Raw genomic sequence first — 12,629 nt, forward strand, 5'->3', positions numbered from 1 at the left:
TGTTAGTTTGTAATTATGTTAGTGGTTAATCTGACATGTTAGGCCAGAGGTTCCCAATCCTGGTCCTGGAGATCTACCACCCTGCAGAGTTTAGATCTAACCCTATTCTATCACACCGGATCCAGGTAATCAAGGCTTCCAGGGGCATCAGATGATATAAGCTAGGTGTGTTGGATCTGAACTCTCCAGGGTGGTAGATCCTGAGGACTAGGATTGAGCACCCCTGTGTTAGGCCTTCTGTCCAGTTCATGAAGTCCTAACCAATGAGAGTGTCTGACTGTATCTACGTATATACCAGGAAAAAAAAAAGATAATTTTCTGATGGATCTCCAACCAAAACTTTACTGCAATACTTGCAGAGTTTAAACACAACAAGAGTGATGCTTCAAGTAAATAAAATGGACAAAGAATTCCAGACATGTATTTTTTTCTATTTTACAGAACTCAGAAGGCCTAGAAGGCCCCGAGGATTCCCCGCTACAGTACATGTGCAGAAAAAAGCAGGAAAGTAACATCAATAACACTTTTCTAAACTTCAAATATGCTTCAGACAACAGCTGACAGAAAGAAGAGAGTCAAAGGCAAAGGAAGGACAACTGAGTGAGCGAGAGAAAGAAAAGGTCAGAAAACGTAATCATTCTCGCCACTGGTTATTAAATGAGTGCTGAAAGAGATGAATAAACTGTGTAATTCAGTAAAGGAAGGGTGCAAATCCCTACTGACTGAACAGATTTTCATTTACAAAATGCAAAACAAACCAGGACAATAATGGTTCACACATGTGGTTTGGTAAGTAATGCACAGTCTCTGTCACTCTGTACTTAATGGCTGCTTTGTCAATGGAAAACTGCAATCTGCATAATGGATTTGCAATCTGCATAACTGATTCACTATTTATCAGCACTGAATCCCAAACAGCAGCTCCTACTTAGCTTCATGGTTGTGTACTGACCCAGAGTTTTAATATCAAACCTCACTGATAGTGATAATTATCTATCACTATGCTGTAAAGTGACAGATGTTTCACCAATTGACAACCTTTTGCTCTAGCCCAGCTCCCAAAACGCCTAAATCTAGCCATAGATCTTTGAAGTCTTGTCGTTGACACGCTCATGTAAGGAACTCCAAGGCTTTTTTCTCTATAAAAAATGAATGCTGTTCTCAGAAATCATGGGCTGGAGGTTAGGGAACCAGCCTTGCAACCGGAAGGTCACTGGTTTGATCCCCTTAGCCAACCGTATGTGACTGAAGTGCCCTTGAGCAAGGCACCTAACCCCCAACTGCTCCCCGGGCGCTATGGATAGGGCTGCCCACCGCTCCGGGCAAGTGTGCTCAATGTCCCCTACTGTGTGTGCATTCACTAATGTGTATGTGGTGTTTCACTGCATGGATGGGTTAAATGCGGAGGTGCAATTTCCTCGTTGTGGGACTAATAAGGGTCACTTAATCGAATTAATCTTAATTTTAGACCATTCATTCAACCGTTCATTTTTTCTATAGAGAAAAATGCTTAGACCATGGTCATACGCTGATAACAAAATGATGCACAAATTCAGAGATCTATTAAGAACACTGAATACCTGGTACAGGGGTACTGGAACACGGGAGAGAGTGAAAATATGGGCTGTCTGGGAGGCCCTAAGGACTGGGTTGAGAAATATTGATTTAAAGCACAAAATTTAGTGCAAATTCAAATGATGCCGCCAGTTTCCTGTCACTGGACACTGGACACCAAGGCTGCATGATATAATAACATATTACATTACCACATTCTGTGACTGCAATGGGCTTTCCAGTATAGTAAAAACACAAAAATGAATTGATCTGCACTATTTTTGGATTCTGATTGGTCAGGATCATCACATCACACACTTGTTATAAGCACATTTCCAAGCTGTCATTATCTGCTATAGTGATACTGCTATGCCAGTTCTGTGATAATGATTAACAACCAATTTAATGTGCAGCCCTACTGAGTACTAACAGCCATGGTAGGGGGCTGACCTGTATTCTCAGCGTGGCTGTGGAGCTCTGGGGAGGTGAGCCTCGGTCCGTGGCCAGGATGGTGAAGCTGTAATCAGGCCGCTCGGCGTGGGTCAGCAGGCTGGACGAGTGCAGCTCGCCCGTGATGGGGTGCAAAGAGAAGCGCTCTGCCCTTGGACCTGGTCATGACAAACACAGTGCACACGTACACGGTAAGCTGTTTGTTTTGTGTAACAAAGATTTTGGTTCTCTGTAAAATACTTAGGTGTCCACCTCTAGAGACAATATGCCTTATATTCAGAGTCTCTGAACTGTTTAAGTTTACTGATAACCATATAGTACTTTTCTAACATCAAAATCATTATCAACAACAATTAATCCGGTTTTGATTTTCTTTACTGTGACTCAGAAGTGTTTTTTGTACTTTATTTGACAGCTAAACAGTCCCACATTTATTTAAATACACATACAAACACAATTAAAGGCAGTTACAATAATCTCTTACAGCATGACAGCTTTGATCTGATGGTTTAGCTTATTTCTCTTTTTTAAAAATGTGATATGTGTGTTAATAGATGGTGCACTGCATGTAGATATGGTATCTATATGCTAGGTATCTTCACAGCATTTGTGAGGGTGAGGATGTGTAACAATTTCATATGTACACATAATTTGTTGGTTATCTGTTGTGCCGTGGCAAGAGTGACTGTATCTCTCCCCCCCATTTATATTTGTTTATCAGTAGTATTACAACGGTTATTCCAAAACGTACACCGCCACTGTCGCTGCCACAAGTCATGACAGATAACAGGTGAGAAAAGAAGAAATCATTTCATTTCTGTGTTGCAGATGCATGAGGTGGAGGTTCATCATTTATTTTTCACCACCATATAGCTACAGTCAATTTGTGTGCCTCTCTCACCTGACATTGAATAGAAAACTGTCCCATTTTCTCCCTCATCTGGGTCTTTTGCGGTTAGAGTGCCCAGTAGAACTCCTGATGGCTGTCCTTCCAGCACCTGCAGACACAGAATTCAGAAATAAAGTGGCTCAACTTGATAGTACTTGGTTTGCTGGCATCTTCAAACTAGACACAAGGCAGTTTAATGTATGTATGTGAATATAGTATGTATATACAGTAGGTAAACTGAATTCTTCACCATACCCATGTACAATATAATCAATACTTCATGTGCAATATTCCATATGCAATATATATATTGCAATATGTGTAAAATATTCTTATAGTGCACTTTTTTTGCTTTTCTGTTTATAATGTTTATATTGTTAATTGAGAAGGGCAGAGTTTATATTTTTATGTTTAGTATTATATGTATAACTAATAATAAGTATAGAAAATGTAACTGTGATTTTTTTATTCTCTTCTTGTTCCTTTATTTCTTGAGTGCCTTGTACTAGTTTTGCCTAGTTTAGTATATATACTAAACTACGTTTACATACACACCACTGGCATGTTGTCTAAGACTGTTAGTCTAACTTCAGTCTCCATGCAAAGCATACATTAACACACTGCATGTTTACATAGTTGCCAATAATTTCATATTTACTGAAACAAGGTGATTGATGTGATGAGCACAGAGAGTCTATTAAAAGCTTATAATCCTGACTATCTTTTCTGAAATGATTTCAATGAGTATTACTGCTTTTAAAAAAAATCTACTATTACTTTGGTTTCTGATATCATGATAAGATTTTCGTTTGTAACAGAGAATTCTGCAGAATTTTACTCTTTGCAACAGACAAGCGTGAAACAACACCAACATTCATCACTGTAACTTTAACCACTGACTTCTACATTATCATCCTTCATTGGTCTCATAGTGCCACTCCATCGCACTCCATACCTGCATGAAGATCTCTCTGCCCGACTGGGAGTGGGTGAAGAACGGAGCATTATCATTCTCGTCCAGAACCGTGATGAAGGCCGTCCCTGTGGCACTGCGGGGTGGGGTACCGCTGTCCTGGACCACCACGATTAGCTGGTAACTGGACTGGTGCTCACGGTCTAGAGAGAGCCTGGTGCTTATCTCTCCTGTAGAGAAGAGGAAGGTAAGGATGGATGGATGGATGGATGGATGGATGGATGGAAGATTGTATTGACAGATCAATGAAGGAATAATGGAGAGATGGATGGAGAAATGGATGGATTGATGAAAACAGAGATAGAGGGATGAAAGGATAAATGGAGAGACGGAGAGATAGAGAAATGATGGATGGATGGATGGATGGATGGATGGATGGACGGATGGATAGGTGATGGAGGGAATAATTAAGAGATGAATGAACGGAAGGATGAATGATAGAGGAATGAAGGGACGGATGGATGAATACAGGGGTGACAGGGAGGGATGAAAGGATGAATGGAGAGATGGAGGGATGGAGAGACAAATGATGGATGGATGGATGAATGGATGGGATGGATGGGTGGATGGGTGGATGGGTGGATGGGTGATGGTGGGATGAATTAAGAGATGAAGGAATGGAGGGATGAATGATGGAAGAATGGAGGGATGGACAGAAGGATGGATGGATTGTTGGAAAGATGGATGGATGGAGGGATGGTAATATGAGCAAATACAGAGAATCAATAAGAGACATAAATATGAGGAAAGATAAAGAGAGATAAAGAAAAAGAGAGAGGAATGCAGACAGAAGGTAGAGAGAGAGAGAGAGAGAGGGGGAGAGAGAGAGAGAGAGTGTAGTATCTGACTAGAGAGAACAGGGGCTTAAAGTTGAATATCAGAGACAGCAGTCTTTGATTGCGCAGATGGCCCATCCCAGCTGCTTCTGCAGGATCCCCCTCCGCAGCAGTGGTGACAGAAGTCTAAGCTAAGAGCTGCCGGAGATTCCTGTCTTCCGCTGGGACAGAATGTGTGAAAGCTAGTGAGCTGAGCCTCGTTTATCACACTGCTGTTATTCAGCGCACTCATCTATAATCGCTGAGCACTGAGAATACCTTGAACAGATTGGACTAGATTTCTTACTACAGAAAGATCATCCCTTTGTGTTGTGCTGAGCTTGTTGAGCTGTCAGGACACGTACAGGGGTCACCTTTAGGGCTAGACGATACAACAGTAATGACAGGCCTGATTATCCAAATCATTATCCAAATCATTTCAACATGTTTTCAACACTGATAATGAATTTTTAAGGTATTTTGAATAAAATGATTATGCTGTTCTGTTTCATACACCAGTTTCAGCAACAAAAGCTTTAAATATGAACAACTGCTACTTCAGTAAATGAGGTGTAGATGTGTGCCTTTAATTTACTATATGAGGAGGGAGAAAATGTCTCACCATTTACTCATAACAGCACAAATCAGCATGCCATTTGGCTAGCTAGCCAACCAAAAATGTCCCAGAAGAAGGCTATCTGTCCTCTGTGGCAACTCCATTCTCTTTTCCTTTTTTTAGTTCTATTTTTTAGTTTAGTCTTACACAAAATAAGCCTTTTGTTTTCTCCAGGCTTAAAACTACTATTAAGACTCAACCCTCAAAACTTCAGACTTCAGTTTCTCACCTTCATCACTACATAATTACCTTGCACAGTAATTTCACAGTGGCCATTAAATAACTCATTGTAGTTACTGGATAATGAGATTAAGATTAACACTGCATAATAAGCATATAATTTAAGAAGGAACATTAGGAAATAATAACCTAATCAAATAATTCATACTATCAGTGGCTGTGTTTACATGCAAAGATCTTTGCCAATCTGATTAAATACATACTGAGTACAGATTAAGACTGAGGTGTTTCTATGCTCACTCTACTCAACAATCTGATGGAAAATCTTCATTTACATGCTCACTACAAGTAATCTGATCCAAAATTACACGCTTGCATAAAGTACCACTTAGTTAGATGTTACTATGACAAACAGCATCTCGTGAGTCCAGTCAGAGTGAGACGAGCAGCAGCGAGCAGTTCTTGTGTTTTTAATTACTTTAAAATTATGTCAGATTTAGGAAAACGTACTTTTCATGTGCTTATCAAAGAAGGCCGAGAGGAAGACGTCGTGTTCTGAGAAACATAAGCTGGACGTCCGTCCCTCCGCCATCTTTTAAAGATCAGAGCATAAACTTTGTCTCCTCTGCAGACCAGTTTCTGCTCCATGTTGAACGTAATAAACTTTCACTATGGCGTGACGCACATGATCAGAACGGACTTAAACATCCCGATTGGGAATGTAATCAGATCCGGGCGTTTACATGGTTATTATTCTTCTATTTAATGGACTGTTTACAGGATTACCCACCTCGTTCAATTGGATAGAAATTGTATTCCGAATGGCCTCAATCGGACTAGTCTTTTCCGACTGAGCTGTATACATGGACGTACTCTATTCCAGTTGAGCTATTAGTCGGATTATTAACGGATTATCAGGCTGCATGTAAACATGGCTACTGTTCAATGATATTGAAAACTATACCACTACAAGCAGCTAATAAGTCACCTGTGTGGGAGTTGATCTGGAAGTGGCGGTCTGGGTGCAAGAGGCGGTAGCTGAGGCGGCCGTTGAGCCCCGCGTCTCGGTCCGTGGCAGAAACCCGGCCAAATCCTGTCCCGGCTGGCAGGTTCTCACGTACTGTCAGGAAGGCTCTGTCCTGGGTGAATCGAGGTGAGTTGTCGTTTTCATCAGTTACCGACACTCGCACGGTGGCACTGCCCGTCTTCTTCAGTCGTCCATGTCCAGCTGTGGCAAGCACGGTCAGCAGGTACACCTCCTTAACCTCACGGTCCAGGGCACTTTTAACAAAGAGCCAGCCGCTGTCCGGTGCAATGCCAAAGCCTGCAGCGTCCCCATCTGGCTGCAGGTGGTAGGCTAATGGACTAGAGGCGCTGCTACCCATCCCGACTCCACTGTCCCTGTTGAGGGCACGAACCTGCAGGAAGCGGGTGTTGAGTGGGGTTCCCTCCTTCAGCTCCACACGGTAGGTAAGGGTGTCAAAAACAGGCCCCTGGCTGTTCTCGGCCTGCACATGGACCACCAGAGTGAAAGTTGCACTGAGCTGGGGTGCCCCCATGTCCTTAGCGACCACCTGAAGATCGTACCGGGGCACAGTCTCATACGACAAGCTGCCAATCAGACGGATCTCCCCGCTGCCCCGGTCCACACTGAAGGTCCTGTGGGCACTGCTGGAGATCAGGTCAAAGGTGAGAACACCGTTGGGTCCTGAGTCATGGTCCTCCGCCTGGATCTTATACACAACCGTGCCCATTCTTGTGTCTTCTGGAATGATCAGAGATTCAGAGGAGGACGGGATGAAGACAGGAGCGTTGTCGTTGACATCTGCCACTGCAATGCGAACGCGGGTTTGGCCAAACGCTGGGGGGTTCCCGCTTTGTGCCTGAATCTCCAGCTCCAGAGTGGGCTGAGCCTCATGGTCCAGTGGCAGGCTGGTCCTCAGAACTCCGGTCTCAGGGTCCACTGTGAAATAGCCAGTTGGGTCACCGGAGCAGATGGTGTAGGAGATATCCTTCGAGATGCCTGGAGAGAAAAAAGAGAACAGAGATAAGTAGAGAAAGTAAGAGAGAAAGTGTGTGTGTGTAAGTGTGTGTGTGTGTGTGAGTGAGAGATGAGAGAGAGAGAGAGAGAGAGAGAGAGAGAGAGAGAGAGAGAGAGATAGAGAGAGAGAAAGAGAAAGAGAGGAAAAATAGGTACGATAGAAGAGAGAGAGAAGGCAAAAGAGAGAGCACAAGGTTCAAGAGTGCAAGAGAGAAAGAGAAAAAAGGAGAGATAAATTAAAAAATAGAGAGAGAGAAAGGGAGAAAAGGAGAGAGCGAGAAGAGGATAGAGAGATATTTGGAGAGTGGAAAAGAGAAAGAGAGAGAGATAGAGAGAGAGAGTGAAGGAGAGGGGCTAGAGTGCATGTGAGAGGAGAGAGAGAAGGAGAGAGAGAGAGAGTGAGAGAGAGAGAGAGAGATAAGGAGTGGAAAGAGAGAGAGAGAAACAGATGAAAAAGAGACAAAGAGAGAATACAAGCGAGTGCAAGAGAGGGAAAAAGAGACACATCAGTCCGCAGCCATGTCCAGCACAGAGGCCAAACGTGTTACGAGTTGGTTTTTCATCACGTGACGTCGTGATGGAGCAGCTCAAATATCCAAAGAAAATTCTTTAAAAATCTAAGTGGCGAAATGGAATCTATGATTAATGTCGATTCTAAATGAGGTGTGTACAGTGGCTCCATGCCTATTTGTACAAGTGGTGCCGAGTGAAGAAAAAAAGCCAGATGCCGCATTTTCAACAAGTTTGACCGCGTAGTCCGGCGTGACTGATAAATGTGGGTATGCACTGTAAGCTTTGGCATGTGAGAGCGCCCCGGACCCTTATACTAAAGCCCTTCTATTCAGCTCACCCACCGTTTTTAGTGCTGGCACGTACAGTGCCCACTTGTGTCCCGCGCAGTGCGTCCTCAGTCACTGTGAAGAAGTACTGCGCCTGTTCAAACACAGGGGGCGCCACCAGGCCTGCCACAATGCTGATGTTGACCCTGGCATTGACTGGAGCAGTGAGGCCACCCCCATCCTGGGCTGAGATCACCATGGCAATGACTGAGTTTGCTTTGCCGTGTAGAGAGCGAGACAGCGAGATGACTCCTGAAATTAAAAACGCTCCGCCAGTTAAACAAAACCCAACAATCCAGAATCCAGTCTGTAAACATTCAGCTTTTGTAAATAACTGATGGATTTCTGAATGTCTGTAATTCTCTGCATGATATGTTCATGTACACCAATTAATGAGTCAAGTCAGAAACATCCTGTACATTGGAAAAACTGTGTTATGGTATGTTTCATTGAAGGTATAAAAACTTTGTTATGGTGTTCTTGGCTGGGGGATTAAGAGCTGTGTTATGATATGTTGGTATAAAACTGTTCTATGCTGTGTTTCATTGGTGGGATAAAAGCTACATTATGACTTGTTTCACTGGTGGTATAAAAGCTGTGTTATGTTGCGCTTCACAGGTAGTAACTGTGTAGTGGTGTATTTTGTTGGTGGGACAGAAGCTGTGTTATAGTGTGTTTTGCTTGTTGCATAAAAATTGTGGAATGGTGTGTTTTGCTGGTGGGACAAAGCTGTTTTATTATGTGTTTCACTGGTGGTAAAAGCTGTGTTATGCTGTGCTTCAAAGGTGGTCTAAAAACTGTGTAATAGTTTTTTCATTGGTGGTAGAAAAGCTGTGTTGTAATGTGCTGTGCTGGTTGTCTAAAAGCTGTTATATTGTGTTTTCAGCTAATTGTATAAAAGCTTTGTTATAACTTGTTTTGCTGGTGGTATAAAAGCTGTGTTATGATGTTTTTGCTGTATGTATAAAAGCTGTGTTATGGTCTGTTTTGCTGGTGGTATAAACACTGTGTTATTCTGAGCTTCATTAGTGATATAAAATCTGTGTTGTGGTGTGTTTGGCTAAAATTTTGTGTTATGCTGTGTTTGCTGGTGGTCAAAAAGCTGTGATGTGCTGTGTTTTTGTTGTTGATATAAAAGCTATGCTACAGTGTGTTGTGCTTGTGATATAAAAGCTGTGCTATAATGTGTTTTACTGGCAGTATAAAAGCTATGTTTTGCTGTGTTTTGTTGCTGGTATCAAAGCTGTGTTATGGTTTGTGTTCTTGGTGATATAAAAGCAGTTTTATGCTGTGCTTCACAGTTCAGTAAAAGTTGTGTTATAGTGTGTTGGGCTGGTGGTCTAAAAGCTATGTAATGGGTTGTTCATTGGTGGTAGAAAAGCTGTGTTTTTGTGTGTTGTGCTCGTCTAAAAGCTGTTATACTGTGTTTTTTGCCAGTTGTATAAACTGTGTAATTATGTATTTTTTTATCAGTATAAAATCCATATTGTCATTGGTGGTATGAAACCTGTGCTATGATGTGTTTTGCCAGTTTGGCTTGTGGTAGATCCAGTAACCTCACCAGTATCTTTATTGAGGGTGAAGAAGGGTGAGCCTCCCCCAGGTGCGGTGCGGTACGTCACCCTACCGTTCTCCCCTGCATCTGGGTCATGGGCAGTTACCCGCACGACAGAGGTGCCGGGACTGCTCTGAGTGCTCAGGCTCACAGCGTAGTGCTGAGGGTAGAAGGCTGGCCGGTTGTCATTAATGTCCTGCAGGTCAACACGCACAAAGGCCACAGAGCTCAACCCACCCTGTGGAGAGAAATGGAGCCAGGCTGTGTCAAAAACCATTCAGCTTGTACTAACTCTTGTGTTGATGTGCTAGCTTGCTGAAGATTCTTATCTTAAAACCAGTTTAATACTAAAAACAAATTCTTGATTCCATAGGTTCCCTGAGGGCACAGAAGGTTTAAAGCTTTAGTTCTACCAACAAATTTACACAATTTTCCCTTTACCCCAATGGAGTTGATCAGCCAAGACAAGGGTGCTTCTTTAGTTTCACACTGGAGCTGCAAGCCTAATAGAGCTAACAAGTAATGGAATTTCATTCCATCATCAAAATGGAATAAATCATCACACATTGCCTCAAGCCATGTTGAGATCTTAGGCATTCTCAGATGGACTTGCTTATGTGGTTTCCACACTGTCATCTATAAAATTGGACAAAACTATGCCACTTAGCTAAAACAGTAGTAGCAGCTCTCTTGTTGTCAGAATTTTTTTATCTGGCTCAACAAAGGAAGCAAACTTCAGATGCCAAGCACATCTTGACGGGTGGTTTCAGTGGATTGATCATTTCCCCGGAGAGAACTGCAGTCTGTGGGAGGTGGTGGGAGGCAGCGACCTTAACCACCTGCACTGCTGCTGTCCCGCATGGAGCGAACGTCACGCAGCCTTCTCCTCCATGGCAGGAGGGGAGCGCAGCAGGGCTCCAGCTTATTAAATATTACAGCGCTGTGCTCTTTAAGACTCTGCACTCTTAGATTGCTTTAACATGTCTGCTGCAATTTCCTTTCGCTGCTGCCCAGCACTTTTAAGTATCGTTTAGGCTGCCATGGCACACGATGCTGTGCGACTCCTAAAGCATTGCCATGAGACCCATTCCCAGTTTCCTCTCACTCTTTTTTCTCTTCCTTAATGGATGTAAAAACTGCTTAACTGACTGCATTTCTGTAACATCGCATCCAGCAAGAGAATCCTCTATGCCTCTTCAGGGATCAGTATCTGCCGGTAAAGCCTTGATGAATGGGTGTTACTGCAAAGCATGTTTGTACATACTTTGATTCGTTAGTAACCTGGCACTTACAGATCACATACAGGCCAGAAAACAGAACATACAACAAGACAATATCTCCCAGTACTGGTACTCTCACTGCATTTTTTAAAATCTCCATAAGAATCACCTCACCTTATTCACCTGCAACCTATCAAAGGCAGGGCCACTGCAAGAAGTAACAGCCATTTAATTACATTTGCATTTAATGAATAATTGAATAAATCTAAATAATATTTACAAACTTTCTTGTTTTGTAAACATCATTGTTTGAAAAGCTAATTGAAATCAGTCATATGGATGGTCAGTCTGGCCACAACTCACCCCATCCACTGCGGTGACTGTGAAGTCGTAACTGGCCGGGCCCTGGTCTCGGTCCAGGCTGGCGCTGGTGCAGATTTGGCCGCTGTCTTTGTTGATGGTGAAGTGAGGAGGGGTCACACTGCCAGGCCCGGAGCCCAGAGAGTAGGATACCGAGCCGAACGAGCCACCATCTGCATCCCTGGCTTTTACCTGGATGAGAGACAAGCAGAGACTCAATCATTTTTTTCACAAAACAATCACTGCTCTGATAAAGAAAGTAAATGGAAATGCACCAAATATTTGTGACTAAGCCTAGAATAAATGTTTATAATTTGATGCCAAAATGTGTCAGGCTTTTAAAGGGACGAGTGGATGGATGGATAGACACCCGATAGTACCCAGACACTCCTGCTTATTGGTGAATTTGGCGAATAACACATCGCTGACAAAGGTGTTTGACTGCAGCCTGTATAATCTCCATAGAAACGCACTGCCAACAGAATGGAGTGCTCCTCAGAACTCGCACATGAGCTTAAGTTTACCATGCCCAATGCAAAACATCAGCTAGAGGGCTGTAAAGCTCCTCAGCATCGGGCTGTGGAGCAGTGGACCTGTCTTCTCTGGAGTGATGGAGCTCCATCCAATACCTTGGGATGACCTGGAGTGGAGTTTGTTATCCAGAACTAATCAACCAACATCAATACCTGACCTCACTGATGCTCTTAGGGCTGAATGCAATTAAACCCTCACAGCAATGTTCTAACATATAGTGTACAGCCTTCCCAGAACAATAAGTGTAATCCACTAAAATAATTGCGATCAGGTGATTAATAATAATAATAATAATAATAATAATAAATAATTTTGACAAGCCTAGAAGTAACAGCAATTATTGTAGCAGATTATTTTTTCAATCATATCTTTATGTGGTAACACACAGTTGGGTTGAGTTTAATACATGCAAATGTAGGAAAGCAATTTGTTGAGACACGTAGGTCTTATTAAAACAAGAAAAGTAAAAAATCCTGACTATAGTACTATAACACCGTTAGAGGGCAGTAGTGAGTAATGTTTGATGTTTGTTAATAACACCTTTAGATGGTGGCGGTAAGTAATCATTGCTTAATTGAAGTTTGTTAACACCTTTAGAGGGCG

At 42.7% G+C, this 12,629-nt stretch overlaps 1 protein-coding gene across 1 annotated transcript in view; it reads right to left on the minus strand.

The window, feature by feature from the left end:
- The window catches only part of dchs1a (dachsous cadherin-related 1a), a 163,538-nt gene that overhangs the window by 21,210 nt on the left and 129,699 nt on the right, over window positions 1-12,629 (minus strand). The window contains 7 exon segments of the mRNA XM_036565175.1: window positions 2,005-2,162; window positions 2,906-3,002; window positions 3,849-4,036; window positions 6,466-7,500; window positions 8,373-8,609; window positions 9,919-10,150; window positions 11,496-11,684. Coding sequence (XP_036421068.1) covers window positions 2,005-2,162; window positions 2,906-3,002; window positions 3,849-4,036; window positions 6,466-7,500; window positions 8,373-8,609; window positions 9,919-10,150; window positions 11,496-11,684 — 2,136 coding nt within the window.

Source organism: Colossoma macropomum, unplaced genomic scaffold (genome assembly GCF_904425465.1).
Source record: "Colossoma macropomum unplaced genomic scaffold, Colossoma_macropomum, whole genome shotgun sequence".
NCBI lineage: Eukaryota > Metazoa > Chordata > Actinopteri > Characiformes > Serrasalmidae > Colossoma > Colossoma macropomum.